The following is a 17,017-nucleotide window of genomic DNA, read 5'->3' as shown; positions in this document are numbered from 1 at the left end:
TTGTGGCTCAAAAATCAAACATTACGATGTTGTACTACTGCTACTTCATATTAACATTGTTATTCATCATTCTTTCAAATGTTGTCTTGCAATTAGAATCCTTCCTCCATAAGCCATGTATGTCATAAACGGCAACTAAAATGCCAGGAGCAATAGGCTAGGAACCCCTTCTCCAATATAAGTTACTAAAAAGAAAAAGAAAAACTAAGGAATTTTGAACCAAATGAGAGATTAATTGTGATGTGGGGCCCCTCAATGTTAAAGTGGGAGAAACTGTCATACAGCGTGTAAAAGGTAAGTTTGGGGAGCCAGGGGTCAATGCTAATAGGGGCCTTTAACCCGTAAACGGTCCAAACGTATATATACGTTTTTTCAACATTTGAAAGTATGTAAAAAAAGTAATCCTTTTTTTTTTTTTACATTTGAAAACGTGTAAAAAACTTTGATCTACTTTTTTTTTTTTTGTTATATTTGAAAATATGTAAAAAAAACGTAGATCTACTTTTGGAGCACTACGCATGTGAACGTAGATCTGTTTGGACTGTTTACGGGTTAATTAAACTTCTTATAAAATGAGGTTTGTTAATAGGCAACACATTTTAAGAAAAAGAGGACAAATAAGTATACGAGATATGATATACGACATAATGAAAATGATGGTGAAGTGAATGTTAAGATGTTGGGGAGAGGTGAAGGAGTTAAAATATGCAGGAACTAATACAAAATGAGAGCTGTCACAGTTGTTTTACTCTGATGACACTGCTTTTGGGAGATTCTGAAGAGAAGTTGCAAAGGCTGGTGGATGAATTTGGGAGAGTACATAAAAGGAAATTAAAAGTGAACATAGAAAACAACAAGGTGATGAGGGTAACAAATGAGCTAGGTAACAAAAGACTGGATATCAGACTGGAAGGAGGGAGTGTGTAGGAAGTGGACTTGTCAGTGGATGGGTATATGAAAGACGAAGTGAACCATAGAACTGATAGTGAAAAAGGTGGGTGGTGAAATGAAGCATCTGTGGAGACAAAGAACATTATCCATGGAGGCAAAACGATTAATATATGAGAGTATAGTGGTACCAACATTCTTATATGGGCATAAGGGACTGACCACCACAAAACTATATCTTTGAGCATGATGGACTGATTTGATTACACTGTCTTTACATCTCTACTGCTGTTTCTGTATCTGACTGAAGAATCCTACTGTGTAGGTGAAATTTTTCAGAATAGAGATACTTAACTGTTGCATGTGTCTTATTTATCTACTTGTCAGTATTGTATATCATTGTGAGACACAAGATTTGTTAAACACCTGAACAGAAGAAAAAAATAAAAACGATGCTGCACTTGGTAGGGTTGTAAAAAGACAGAATGCTCACAATCTTTCTGAAAACTTTTTGCCAAGAATGTCAGTTTTTGAAGGAGAGCAACTTTAGTGTTGGGCAGTTTGAAAACTTTAAGAGTCCAACAACTTCCAGATATGAAGCTTCCATCCACATCAGGTAGCAGAGGTGACCATGGCTGAGGATGGATACACCATTTATTTTCACCTGTGTTTGGAGATGTCCATCTTTTCTTTTGTCTTTTATGGTGTACAACAATAAAGAGTCAGGTGAAGGGGATTATACCACTAGCAAGGGGTTAACAATGAAGAACATTCAAGAAAAATTATTAGAAAAACTTAGTGAAAATAAAATGCCTCAACTAATGAAAAAAATGCTGGTGATAACGGAGCACCAAAAAAGGAAGAAGTAATGGATTAAGAAGCAAAGACAAAAGAGAATCATCTCCCACCAGCAATTATACCAGTCTATGCTTGCTGTTGACCAGATTTTGAGTATTCTTCTTAAAGCAGACTGCAACATGAATTAAAGTTTTAACATGAAATGGTGTTGATAAAAATATACAATATCATGAGCATTACACATCAAATGATACCCAATGCAGTGATAAAGCATAAAATCTGGCACATTTGTTCAGAGGTTACATGAGAGGGATTATTAAAGATAATCAAAACCAATCATATTTACACTTGTACTTCATAAATTTCAAGCAAACCTTTTAAAATACTCCCACCACCTACCTTAAGTTTTGTATGTAATATTCCTGTTTACTTTAACCCTCAAATATCTTTCCAGAGGTTCTTTAAAAGAGCTTTTCCTTCAAAATAATTATTACAATCAAAATTAAGTGCTAAATCCACAAGGGTCATACAGCACTGAGCTTTTCCTTCAATAACTTTCCTTCCTTTTCAGGCAAGTACCTCTCTGGTCTATGAAAGTGCAAGGGAGATATACATAGTGTACAAAGAAATTGTTGTACAGTATTGTATGTAACATTCAGCAAGTTCATCAAAATAATACACACACTTGAGATGTTTGCTTACTTCATCGTTAGCATGTTGTGCTTCTTCCAACACAGGTGTTAGACCAAGCATTTGCGTGACAAAATCCATCACTGTGTTGGGAATGTTGTAAGTGCCAACGTCCGTCACTGCTGTCCTTATGGCATCCATCACAGGCTTTAGTTGAAGAAATTTGTAAAAATAAATTAATTACTGGATCTTAAATTCAGAATATCAAGATGAAAATGGCCTAATTGTTAAGATACTTAATGAAGTGCAATGTGATTAACTTTTATACTCATGCAACCTACTTGAAACTATTACTCCACTGGCATGTCTCACTCACTTCACAGAGAAGGGCATAGTTGGAGTATGGTATGAGAGCCACTAGTAGGTCCCTCGTCTCAGAGAGGGGGAGGGAGAGCTTGAGCCATGCATTTAAGGTCTTGAGCACCACCTCCTTGATCACATTGCTAACCTGTCCTGCCTGCATCACTTGGGAGATCAGGCTCAAGACTACATGGAAAAAAAAAAAAAAAAAAAAAAAAAAAAAAAAAAAAAAAAAACTCTTGAAAGAAGTTTGTTAAAAGTTCTGGGATTAAATATAAAATATGTAGTCACATACAAGAACACTGTTTAGAAACAAAATACTTTACATATCGTGTACAATACATCAAACACAGCAAAGCTAATGGAAGCACAAAAATCCAAATACATAATACAAGGAAAAAGGACTATTTCAACATCTTTTTTACAAAAGTATTATTTCAATATCTTTTTTTTTTAAAGGTATTATTTCAATATTTTTTTTTTGCAAAAGCATGAATGGAGCGGAATAAGTGTATATTTCTGTCACATTCTCACCTGACTGATGACTACTTCTGATGGCACCTGTTATAATTTGCTTGTCTTTACTGTTAATACTCATGGCTTCTTGCATAGATTCAAGCTGTTGACAAATAAAATTACCTTGAAAAATAATATATATTTTACATATTAATCTGAACCAATAATTGAAATAGATAAACATTATTTTTTAATTTTAGTTATACAGAATTATATGTGAGTGAAAACAAAATACTCAAGAAATGGAGTCAAAATTATTTTAGATATTGAGTCATTTACATGTGCAAAGTTTAAAAGGCGTTAGGGGTACAGCAGGGCCCCGTTTTACGGCGTTTCACCTTACAGCATTTCTCTAATACAGTGGACCCCCGGTTAACGATATTTTTTCACTCCGGAAGTATGTTCAGGTGCCAGTACTGACCGAATTTGTTCCCATAAGGAATATTGTGAAGTAGATAGTCCATTTCAGACCCCCAAACATACACGTACAAACGCACTTACATAAATACACTTACATAATTGGTCGCATTCGGAGGTAATCGTTATGCGGGGGTCCACTGTATAGACATTTTAAACTATGACCAAAACTCGCTATATGGCTCCCCTCCCCCACCTCACTTGCTAATATGGTCTCCATGCACACTGGGTTTGTTTGCATTCTTGCATCTCTCCACTACATCTGGAAACTTTCCAAAATTTCAAGTGTTTTAAAGTTATTTCATATTTTACATATATTTTTTTTCAACAAGTCGGCTGTCTCCCACCGAGGCAGGGTGCCCCAAAAAGAAAGAAAATCCCCAAAAAGAAAATACTTTCATCATCATTCAACACTCACCTCAACTGTTATATCTGAGTGCAGAGGCACTCGAATATAACAGTTTAGAAGTCCCTCTAGACTGTCAATATCCCAAACCTCTCCTTTAAAGTGCAGGCACCATACTTCCCATTTCCAGGACTCAAGTCTGGCTAACTGGTTTCCCTAAATCCCTTCACTAAATATTACCTTGCTCATACTCCAACAGCTCGTCGGGTCCCAAAAAACATTCGTCTCCATTCACTCCTATCTAACACGCTCACACACACTTGCTGAAAGTCCAAGCCTCTCGCCCACAAAACCTCCTTTACCCCCTCCCTCCAACCTTTTCGAGGACAACCCCTACCCCTCCTTCCTTCCCCTAAAGATTTATATGCTCTCCAAGTCATTCTACTTTGATTCATTCTCTCTAAATGACCAAACTACCTCAATAACCCTTTTTCAGCCCTCTGACCAATACTTTTAGTAATTCCCCACCTCCTCCTAATTTCCACACTCCGAATTCTCTGCATAATATTTACACCACACATTGCCCTTAGACATCTCCACTGCCCCCAGCCGCCTCCTCACCGCAGCATTTACAACCCAGCTTCACACCCATGTAAGTGTTGGTACCACTATACTTTCATACATTCCCTTCTTTGCCTCAATAGATAACATTTTTCGTCTCCACAAAAAACGTACAACTCACCTTTTTTTCTTCATCAATTCTATGGTTAACCTCATCCTTCATAAACCCATCCGCTGATAAGTTAACTCCCAAATATCTGGAAACATTCACTTCTTCCATACTCCCTCACTCCATTGTGATTTCCAATTTTTCTTTATCTAAATCGTTTGATATCCTCATCACCTTACTCCTATCTATTTTCACCTTCAACTTTCTACCTTTACACACCCTCCCAAGCTCGTCCACTAACCTTTGCAACTTTTCTTTAGAAAAGTTGCAAAGGTTAGTATATGCTCTCATAATTATACTTATGTGTACCTATACCTTAATAAACTTACACCACTGGTGGTGTGCAGGTACATATTAAAATCACTAAATCTTGAAGATGCCATATTAATAAATTTTTTTTTGTTTTTTTTTAACAAGTCGGCCGTCTCCCACCGAAGCAGGGTGACCCAAAAAAGAAAGAAAATCCCCAAAAAGAAAATGCTTTCATCATCATTTAACACTTTCACCACACTCACACATAATCACTGTTTTTGCAGAGGTGCTCAGAATACAACAGTTTAGAAGCATATATGTATAAAGATACACAACATATCCCTCCAAACCGCCAATATCCCAAACTCCTCCTTTAAAGTGCAGGCATTGTACTTCCCATTTCCAGGACTCAAGTCCGACTACATGAAAATAACCGGTTTCCCTGAATCCCTTCACTAAATATTACCCTGCTCACACTCCAACAGATCGTCAGGTCCCAAGTACCATTCGTCTCCATTCACCCCTATCTAACACGCTCACGCACGCTTGCTGGAAGTCCAAGCCCCTTGCCCACAAAACCTCCTTTACCCCCTCTCTCCAACCCTTTCGAGGACGACCCCTACCTCGCCTTCCTTCCCCAATAGATTTATATGCTTTCCATGTCATTCTACTTTGATCCATTTTCTCTAAATGACCAAACCACCTCAACAACCCCTCTTCTGCCCTCTGACTAATACTTTTATTAACTCCACACCTTTTCCTAATTTCCACACTCCAAATTTTCTGCATAATATTTACACCACACACTGCCCTTAAACAGGACATCTCCACTGCCTCCAACCGTCTCCTCGCTGCTGCATTTACCACCCAAGCTTCACACCCATATAAGAGTGTTGGTACTACTATACTTTCATACATTCCCTTCTTTGCCTCCATAGATAACGTTTTTTGACTCCACATATACCTCAACGCACCACTCACCTTTTTTCCCTCATCAATTCTATGATTAACCTCATCCTTCATAAATCCATCCGCCGACACGTCAACTCCCAAGTATCTGAAAACATTCACTTCTTCCATACTCCTCCTCCTCCCCAATTTGATATCCAATTTTTCTTTATCTAAATCATTTGATACCCTCATCACCTTACTCTTTTCTATGTTCACTTTCAACTTTCTACCTTTACATACATTCCAAAACTCATCCACTAACATTTGCAATTTTTCTTTAGAATCTCCCATAAGCACATTATCATCAGCAAAAAGTAACTGTGTCAATTCCCATTTTGAATTTGATTCCCCAAAATTTAATCCCACCCGTCTCCCAAACACCCTAGCATTTACTTCCTTTACAACCCCATCTATAAATATATTAAACAACCATGGTGACATTACACATCCCTGTCTAAGACCTACTTTTACCGGGAAGTAGTCCCCCTCTCTTCTACACACCCTAACCTGAGCCTCACTATCCTCATAAAAACTCTTTACAGCATTTAATAACTTACCACCTATTCCATATACAGGAGGGCCCCACTTATACGGCGGGTTAGGTTCCAGGCTACCGCCGTAAAGCGGAAACCGCCGTAAAGTGGAACACCCTTTTTTTCCACTTACAAATGCATACAAACACTAGATAACAAGTTTACACTAACATATGTTATGTTAGCAATAGAACCAGGCATCAAAAAAACAATAAAAAAGTACAATACACACATAGTGCACTCATTACTTACCTTAAAATATTTATAGTCTTAATCTAGGGTGAGACAAGTAGTATTTATTGTAAGAAATCAAGTGTGGTATGTATGGTAGTCAGCCAGGCTACCATACCAGGCCACCCCACCCACACATACTATTCTATGATATTTAAGCATCCCAGAGCAATAAAATGTATATACAGTTCACTCATTACTTACCTTAAAATATAGGGTGAGATGAGTAGTATTTATTGTAAAAAATCAAGTGTGGTATGTATGGTAGTCAGCCAGGCTACCATACCAGAGATAAAGAATGAGTGCATGAGAGAGGACAGGCGCAGAGTTATGTAAACAAACCAGGCGAAGGTAAGTTTTGTAAACAGTGTACACGTCTGGTTTGTGTACAAGTTACATTGTGTACAGGTTGTCTCTACATTGATATGGTAGAATAAATAAAGAAGAACACTCCCATTCTCATGTAACATCATTTTGAGAAGAAATGATGCTCTGAGTGAAGGCAATGGAAGTAAGTCACTCTGACTTTTTTGGGTTATCCTAGGTTCTCTACACATATGTTATGTATTTATGTTATGTATCGTGTTTATTATATAATTTTGAAAAAAATATCAGGGATGGATTCATGAAAATGTGTATATTAACGTAATATACAACATTTAATGATACACCGAGCTCAGACAGCGTAAACAAACAAACTGAACAGGTTGTGGACGATCACTCGGTCAGGCGAAATAGACGGTATTAATACGTGTCCAGTTTTAGTTCATTCATGTACATTTGTAAGAGTTTGTGAAACTTTTACCTTATAATATTTTTATTATTATTATAATAATTAAATCACGAAACAAATACTCTTACACTGTGTACAAGTTAGTACAGAATTATAGCTATAAAGTGAAGGCATACGAAAGGAATATTTTTCTACAGTTATCCCTAGTAACAGGTGACGGGCTAGAGAAAACGTAATTCTTCCGACATTTCTACAAACCGTTTGGTAAACATCTCATATATATTTGTATAAATTTTTATACTGTGGGTGCATGTATCATGTTTGTGTGTTACATAATGTGTTTCTTATATAATTTTGAAAAAAATATCATAGATAGATTAAGGGAAATGTCTATATTAACGTAATATGCGACATTAATGCGCCCAAGAGATTATTATTATTATTATTATTATTATTATTATTATTATTATTATTATTGCATCAAGAGTAGAGAGACTTAGTGATTTTAATGTGTACCTACATGCCAGCACAGTGTGTAAGTTTATTTAGGTACAGGTGTACACAAGTTTAATTATCAAGTACAATACATATAAAATATACAATAACTTTAAAACACTTGAAATTTTGGAAAGCTTCCAGACATAATAAGGAGATGTGCTCAGGGAGAATGTAAACAAACTCGGTGGGCAGCTGTGACCGTATTAGAAAGACAGGTGGGGGGAGCTGTATAGCGAGTTTTGGTCATAATTTGAAATGTCCGTATTAGCGGAACACCATAAAGCGAAACGCCGTAAAGCGGGACCCTGCTGTACTTGCAACATCTGCCACATTGCTCCTCTATCCACTCTATCATATGCCTTTTCTATATCCATAAATGCAATAAAAACTTCCCTACCTTTATCTAAATACTGTTCACATATATGCTTCAATGTAAACACTTGATCTACACATCCCCTACCCACTCTGAAACCTCCTTGCTCATCCGCAATCCTACATTCTGTCTTACCTCTAATTCTTTCAATTATAACCCTACCGTACACTTTTCCTGGTATACTCGGTAAACTTATTCCTCTATAATTTTTACAGTCTCTTTTGTCCCCTTTCCCTTTATATAAAGGGACTATACATGCTCTCCGCCAATCCCTAGGTACCTTCCCCTCTTTCATACATTTATTAAACAAAAGTACCAACCACTCCAACACTATCCCCCCCTGCTTTTAACATTTCTGTCATGATCCCATCAGTTCCAGCTGCTTTACCCCCTTTCATTCTACGTAATGCCTCACGTACCTCCCCCACGCTTACATTCTGCTCTTCTTCACTCCTAAAAGATGGTATACCTCCCTGACCAGTGCATGAAATTACTGCCTCTCTTTCTTCCTTAACATTTAAAAGTTCCTCAAAATATTCTCGCCATCTACCTAATACCTCCATCTCCCCATCTACTAACTCCCCTACTCTGTTTTTAACTGACAAATCCATACTTTCCCTAGGCTTTCTTAACTTGTTTAACTCACTCCAAAATTTTTCCTTATTTTCATTAAAATTTCTTGACAGTGCCTCTCCCACTCTATCATCTGCTCTCCTTTTGCACTCTCTCACCACTCTCTTTACCTTTCTTTTACTCTCCATATACAGTGTACTCTGCTCTTCTTATAACACTTCTGCTTTGTAAAAACCTCTCATAAGCTACCTTTTTCTCTTTTATCACACCCTTTACTTCATCATTCCACCAATCACTCCTCTTTCCTCCTGCCCCCACCCTCCTATAACCATAAACTTCTGCCCCACATTCTAATACTGCATTTTTAAAACTATTCCAACCCTCTTCAACCCCCCCCCCACTACTCATCTTTGCACTAGCCCACCTTTCTGCCAATAGTCGCTTATATCTCACCCGAACTTCCTCCTCCCGTAGTTTATACACTTTCACCTCCCTCTTACTTGTTGTTGCCACCTTCCTCTTTTCCAATCTACCTCTTACTCTAACTGTAGCTACAACTAAATAATGATCCGATATATCAGTTGCCCCTCTATAAACATGTACATCCTGGAGCCTACCCATTAACCTTTTATCCACCAATACATAATCTAATAAACTACGTACTTTCATTACGTGCTACATCATACCTTGTATATTTATTTATCCTCTTTTTCATAAAATATGTATTACTTATTACCAAATCTCTTTCTACACATAGCTCAATTAAAGGCTCCTCATTTACATTTCCCTCTGGCACCCCAAATTTACCTACTACTCTCTCCATAACATTTTTACCCACTTTAGCATTGAAATCCCCAACCACTATTACTCTCACACTTGATTCAAAACTCCCCACGCATTCACTCAACATTTCCCAAAATCTCTCTCTCTCCTCTACACTTCTCTCTTCTCCAGGTGCATACACGCTTATTATAACCCACTTTTCACATCCATTCTTTATTTTACTCCACATAATCCTTGAATTAATACATTTATAGTCCCTCTTTTCCTGCCATAGCTTATCCTTCAACATTATTGCTACTCCTTCTTTAGCTCTAACTCTGTTGTTAGGTAAGACACATATGCAACAGTTAGGTATCTTTATTATGAAACGTTTCGCCTACACAGTAGGCTTCTTCAGTCAAGTACAGAAAAGTTGATAGAAGCAGAAGATACTTGAAGACGATGTAATCAGTCCATCACCCTTAAAGTTTTGAGGTGGTCAGTCCCTCAGTCTGGAGAAGAGCATTGTTCCATAGTATGAAACAATATGGAGAAGAAGTGACAGGATGGAGCTTTTATAGCGCCAGGAGGGGAGACGTAGGCCACTAGGAGAGGTAAGAACTCAGATGTTGAAAGGTTAGGTCCCTCTCAAACCCAGCCCCTCTCACTAGTGGAAGTTGTCGAAGTTGATTGCAGGTCTGTACCAAGATACCCTTGTGTTGCAGTGTCTGACAGATTGAACATTAAAATGGTATAAAATACCGACAGGTTGTTAGGTAAGACACATATGCAACAGTTAGGTATCTTTATTATGAAACGTTTCGCCTACACAGTAGGCTTCTTCAGTCAAGTACAGAAAAGTTGATAGAAGCAGAAGATACTTGAAGACGATGTAATCAGTCCATCACCCTTAAAGGGTGATGGACTGATTACATCGTCTTCAAGTATCTTCTGCTTCTATCAACTTTTCTGTACTTGACTGAAGAAGCCTACTGTGTAGGCGAAACGTTTCATAATAAAGATACCTAACTGTTGCATATGTCTTACCTAACAACCTGTCGGCATTTTATACCATTTTAATGTTCAGCTCTAACTCTATTTGAAACCCCTGACCTAATCCCATTTATTCCTCTCCATTGAAACTCTCCCACCCCCTTCAGCTTTGTTTCACTTAAATCTTTATTTAATTTGAAAAAAAAAAATTTAATTTAATATTTTTTGTGTCTGGAACGGATTAATATTATTTTCATTATTTCTTATTGGGAAAATGGTTTCGCCATTCGGCAATTTCAACATTCGGCAGACTCTCTGGAACGGATTAATCACGAAACTCAGGGGTCCACTGTATAGAGAATAACTATAGTATTACATACAAACTAGGGCATATGAAAACCGAGATTCCACTGTATTGTATTGTCTATTATATCCTGGGTACAAACCCCAACTCTGACGAGCTGGACGAGATATTTGTAATGTAATTTTTGACAAGCACATAGCTGTATGGAGTAGTAATGTACCCCTCAAACATCATGAATTGTGTACTCCATCTATGTAACATCAATATATCTTTTAAGCTTTGTGAACCATATTGTATAATGAAATACAGTGGAACCTTGGCTTACGAATGCCCCACCATGTGAATTTTTCAGGGTACAAGACGTCATTCGATTGATTTTTTGCTTCTGGATTCAAACAAAATTTCAGGATGCACACTTCCCCTCAAGGGAGGTTCCTTAACCCTTTGACTGTTTTCGGCGTATAAATACGTCTTACGAGCCAATGTTTCTGATGTACATATATATACTCAATAATTCTAGCGGCTTCAAATCAAGCGGGAGAAAGCTGGTAGGCTCACATGTGAGAGAATGGGTCTGTGTGGTCAGTGTGCACCACATAAAAAAAATCCTGCAGCATACATTGCATAATGAGAAAAAAAAAACTCTGATCCTTTTTTTGGAATAAAACGCCGCTTTGAGGTGTATTTTCATATAGTATTTATCGTTGTATTCGCGTTTTCATGGTCTTAGGTGATAAAATAGAAAACATATTACAGAAACAGAGATGATTTTCATTACTTTGACGATGAAAACGACCTTGAAACTGAGCTCAAATTAGCGGAAATGTTCGATTTTTACCAATGTTCAGGACTAAACAAATCACACCACACGCCCAATACACATCAACTGGGGAGTCTAATATTCTTTCACTAGTGCACTGATATTATTTATACCATTTTTACAATAATGCAGTAGTCTGCATAACAGTAAATTTTGTATTTTTTTGTATGAATAAAAAATCAAAATAGAAAGCAATAATAATATAAGAGGGGCCTAGAGATGTGACTAATGAACAGAGGATATGCTATTTTAGTGCCAAGAATGTCTACCTTGTTTATTCTGGACCCTATTTTGAAATTGGCATCTTTTTTAATTTGCATGAAATTGGCCAAATTGCCAATTTCTGACCACTATATTGGGTAGTTCAAATTGGTAAATGGGCGGTTTCTTGTACTCAGCTGATAGATAAAATGAAGTTCTAAAGAAATAGCTATGAGTTTGGTCAACTGGAATGACGAAATTGGCTGAAAACAGGGCTCAAAGTCGGCGAAATCGCCGATACACATATGTCGCCGATTCCGCTAAATTCGCGGGAGCGTAATTCCGTGAGTTTTCGACCAAATTTCGAACTTTTGGTGTCATTACCATTGGGAAAAGATTCTCTATCATTTTTAATATTTGGCGACATAGAATGACAGTTTCAGAAAGGGGCCTGAAACAGTCAAAGGGTTAAATAAATAAATTAATTAATTTCTTTGCAAAGGTTACACTGTGTGTATGCATATCATAATATGATTGGAGCAAAGAAAGCCACTATCATGCTGAGGCATTTTGCGCAGACTTAATCTAATACATTGGACCCTCACCTAACGAACGCATCGCATAACGCTAAATCCGCCTAGCGATACATTTTAACGCAAAAATTTTGCGTCGGATAGCGCTAAAAAACTCGCTCAACGCGATTCGTTCGAGACGTGTCCACTTGTGGCCTGAGCGTGCCTCACTTGTCCCGTGGGTGCCAGTGTTTACAAGCCAGCCACCGCGGTCGCTTCCAAACATACAATCGGAACATTTCACATTATCACAGCATTTCTAGTGATTGCACCTGCGAAATAAGTCACCATGGGCCCCAAGAAAGCTTCTAGTGCCAACCCTACAGCAAAAAGGGTGAGAATTACTATGGATACGAAGAAAGAGATCATTGCTAAGTATGAAAGTGGAGTGCGTGTCTCTGAGCTGGCCAGATTGTACACAAAACCCCAATCAACCATCGCTACTATTGTGGCCAAGAAAACGGCAATCAAGGAAGCTGTTCTTGCCAAAGGTGCAAGTGATAGAAGTGATAGAAGATGTTGAGAGACTGTGGTGTGGATAAATGAAAAACAGATAGCAGGAGATAGCATCTCTCAAGCGATCATATGTGAAAAGGCTAGGAAGTTGCATGACGATTTAATTAGAAAAATGCCTGCAACTAGTGGTGATGTGAGTGAATTTAAGGCCAGCAGAGGTTGGTTTGAGAGATTTAAGAATCATAGTGGCATACAGTGTGATAAGGCATGGTGAGGCTGCCAGTTCGGACCACAAAGCGGCTGAAAAATAAGTGCAGGAATTCAAGGAGTACATAGACAGTGAAGGACTGAAACTTGAACAAGTGTTTAATTGTGATGAAACAGGCCTGTTTTGGAAGAAAATACCAAGCAGGACCTACATTACTCAGGAGGAAAAGGCACTCCCAGGACATAAGCCTATGAAAGACAGGCTTACTCTGTTGATGTGTGCCAATGCTAGTGGTGATTGCAAAGTGAAGCCTTTATTGGTGTATCACTCTGAAACTCCCAGAGTGTTCAGGAAAAACAATGTCCTCAAGGCTAATTTATGTGTGCTGTGGAAGGCAAACAGTAAGGCATGGGTCACTAGGGACTTTTTCTATGACTGGTTACACCATGCATTTGGCCCCACTGTGAAAAATTACCTCCTGGAAAATAATTTGGACCTTAAGTGCCTCCTGGTATTAGACAATGCTCCTGGTCATCCTTCAGATGTGGGGTTGGAGGTTAGTGGGGAGGATGTGGAAGAGTTGGTGGAGGAGGACAATGAAGAACTAACCACTGATGAGCTGCAAGATCATCTTCAACAGCAAGACGCCAGACCTGAGGAAACTGCTCCGGAGGAGGGGATAGAGAAATTAAAGAAGTTGCCTACTCCAAAGATTAAGGAAATCTGTGCAATGTGGCTTAAAGTGCAAACCTTTTTTGATGAAAATCACCCTCACACAGCTATTGCAAGCTGTGCTGGTGATTATTACACTGACAATGTTGTGAAACACTTTAGGAATGTCATAAAGGAATGGGAGGTACAGGCCTCTATGGACAGATATGTTGTGCGACAGAGGTCCAGCGACTCTCAAGCTGATCCTAGTGGCATTAAAAGAAGAAGGGAAGTAACCCCGGAAAAGGACTTGCCACCTCAAGTCCTAATGGAAGGGGATTCCCCTTCTAAACATTAACACAATCCACACTCTCCCCTGCTCCCATCCCATCAATCACCACCAGATCTTCAATAAAGGTAAGTGTCATGTAATTGTACATGTCTTCTTCAGTTTGTGTATTAAAATTAATATTTCATGTGGTAAAGTTTTTTTTTCATACTTTGGGGTGTCAGGAACGGATTAATTTGATTTCCATTATTTCTTATGGGGAAAATTAATTCGGCTAACGATAATTTCGCCTAACGCTGAGCTCTCAGGAACGGATTAATATCGTTAGGCGAGGGTCCAGTGTACTTATAGACTACTTAACTCTGGACAAGTGAATAGTAGTGGTTGGATCCCCCCCACAAGCACTTCCCCATTATAATAATAACAATAATAATAATAATAACAATAATAATTATTATTTTTTTTTATTATCACACTGGCCGATTCCCACCAAGGCAGGGTGGCCCGAAAAAGAAAAGCTTTCACCATCATTCACTCCATCACTGTCTTGCCAGAAGGGTGCTTTACACTTGTTTTTAAACTGCAACATTAATACCCCTCCTTCAGAGTGCAGGCACTGTACTTCCCATCTCCAGGACTCAAGTCCGGCCTGCCGGTTTCCCTGAACCCCTTCATAAATGTTACTTTGCTCACACTCCAACAGCACTTCAAGTATTAAAAACCATTTGTCTCCATTCACTCCTATCAAACACGCTCACGCATGCCTGCTGGAAGTCCAAGCCCCTCGCACACAAAAACCTCCTTTACCCCCTCCCTCCCACCTTTCCTAGGCCGGCCCCTACCCTGCCTTCCTTCCACTACAGACTGATACACTCTTGAAGTCACTCTGTTTCGCTCCATTCTCTCTACATGTCCGAACCACCTCAACAACCCTTCCTCAGCCCTCTGGACAACAGTTTTGGTAATCCAGCACCTCCTCCTAACTTCCAAACTACGAATTCTCTGCATTATATTCACACCACACATTGCCTTCAGACATGACATCTCCACTGCCTCCAGCCTTCTCCTCGCTGCAACATTCATCACCCATGCTTCACACCCATATAAGAGCGTTGGTAAAACTATACTCTCATACATTCCCCTCTTTGCCTCCAAGGACAAAGTTCTTTGTCTCCACAGACTCCTAAGTGCACCACTCACCCTTTTCCCCTCATCAATTCTATGATTCACCTCATCTTTCATAGACCCATCTGCTGACACGTCCACTCCCAAATACAGTGGACCCCCGCATAACGATTACCTCAGAATGTGACCAATTATGTAAGTGTATTTATGTAAGTGCGTTTGTATGTGTATGTTTGGGGGTCTGAAATGGACTAATCTACTTCACAATATTCCTTATGGGAACAAATTCGGTCAGTACTGGCACCTGAACATACTTCTGGAGTGAAAAAATATCGTTAACCGGGGGTCCACTGTATCTGAATACATTCACCTCCTCCATACTCTCTCCCTCCAATCTGATATCCAATCTTTCATCACCTAATCTTTTTATCCTCATAACCTTACTCTTTCCTGTATTCACTTTTAATTTTCTTCTTTTGCACACCCTACCAAATTCATCCACCAATCTCTGCAACTTCTCTTCAGAATCTCCCAAGAGCACAGTGTCATCAGCAAAGAGCAACTGTGACAACTCCCACTTTATGTGTGATTCTTTATCTTTTAACTCCACGCCTCTTGCCAAGACCCTCGCATTTACTTCTCTTACAACCCCATCTATAAACATATTAAACAACCACGGTGACATCACACATCCTTGTCTAAGGCCTACTTTTACTGGGAAATAATTTCCCTCTTTCCTACATACTCTAACTTGAGCCTCACTATCCTCGTAAAAACTCTTCAATGCTTTCAGTAACTTACCTCCTACACCATACACCTGCAACATCTGCCACATTGCCCCCCTATCCACCCTGTCATACGCCTTTTCCAAATCCATAAATGCCACAAAGACCTCTTTAGCCTTATCTAAATACTGTTCACTTATATGTTTCACTGTAAACACCTGGTCCACACACCCCCTACCTTTCCTAAAGCCTCCTTGTTCATCTGCTATCCTATTCTCCGTCTAACTCTTAATTCTTTCAATAATAACTCTACCATACACTTTACCAGGTATACTCAACAGACTTATCCCCCTATAATTTTTGCACTCTCTTTTGTCCCCTTTGCCTTTATACAAAGGAACTAAGCATGCTCTCTGCCAATCCCTAGGTACCTTACCCTCTTCCATACATTTATTAAATAATCGCACCAACCGCTCCAAAACTATATCCCCACCTGCTTTTAACATTTCTATCTTTATCCCATCAATCCCGGCTGCCTTACCCCCTTTCATTTTACCTACTGCCTCACGAACTTCCCCCACACTCACAACTGGCTCTTCCTCACTCCTACAAGATGTTATTCCTCCTTGCCCTATACACGAAATCACAGCTTCCCTATCTTCATCAACATTTAACAATTCCTCAAAGTATTCCCTCCATCTTCCCAATACCTCTAATTGCCAACACTTCTGGTCACAGTGTTCGCCTCAGAGCAAATACCAATCTTGTTGACCTTGTTCACTATCCTTACCCTGTTCAGGTAGAGGATGAGTTGTCACCTGACCAGTGGGTCGGTGCTATTTCTGCCGGGGAGACCTCATCCACTTCACTGGATCAATCTGTTCCACCAGTTGAGGAGAAAGACTTAGCTCCCACTGACTTCCCAGATGAAGTCAAGCGTTTGTTGACTCTGTTGAACAAACGTCGTAAAGCCATTGCTTTACCAGGTGAGAAGATGGGTATAACGAACTTATTGTCCCATCGTATTCCACTTGAACCTGGTACTAGGCCTATCTACATACCTGCGTACAGAATGCCTCATT

General features: G+C 39.0%; 1 protein-coding gene across 4 annotated transcripts in view; it reads right to left on the bottom strand.

The window, feature by feature from the left end:
• The window catches only part of cdm (importin-13-like protein cdm), a 546,045-nt gene that overhangs the window by 110,807 nt on the left and 418,221 nt on the right, over window positions 1-17,017 (bottom strand). For all 4 annotated transcript variants that reach the window (XR_011392708.1, XM_053784034.2, XM_053784033.2 and 1 more), the window contains exons 5-7: window positions 3,211-3,295; window positions 2,693-2,862; window positions 2,389-2,523 (exon numbers count right to left, since the gene is read on the bottom strand). Coding sequence is in view for 3 of the 4 variants with exons in the window: in XM_053784034.2 (XP_053640009.1) it covers window positions 2,389-2,523; window positions 2,693-2,862; window positions 3,211-3,295 (390 nt within the window). In the remaining variant the exon portion in view is untranslated. The remainder of the gene's footprint in view (window positions 1-2,388; window positions 2,524-2,692; window positions 2,863-3,210; window positions 3,296-17,017) is intronic.

The sequence above is a fragment of the Cherax quadricarinatus genome, chromosome 33 (assembly GCF_038502225.1).
Source record: "Cherax quadricarinatus isolate ZL_2023a chromosome 33, ASM3850222v1, whole genome shotgun sequence".
Classification (NCBI taxonomy): domain Eukaryota; kingdom Metazoa; phylum Arthropoda; class Malacostraca; order Decapoda; family Parastacidae; genus Cherax; species Cherax quadricarinatus.
The sequence above is the reverse complement of the archived record's forward strand: the minus strand, read 5'-3'. Positions and strand labels throughout refer to the sequence as shown.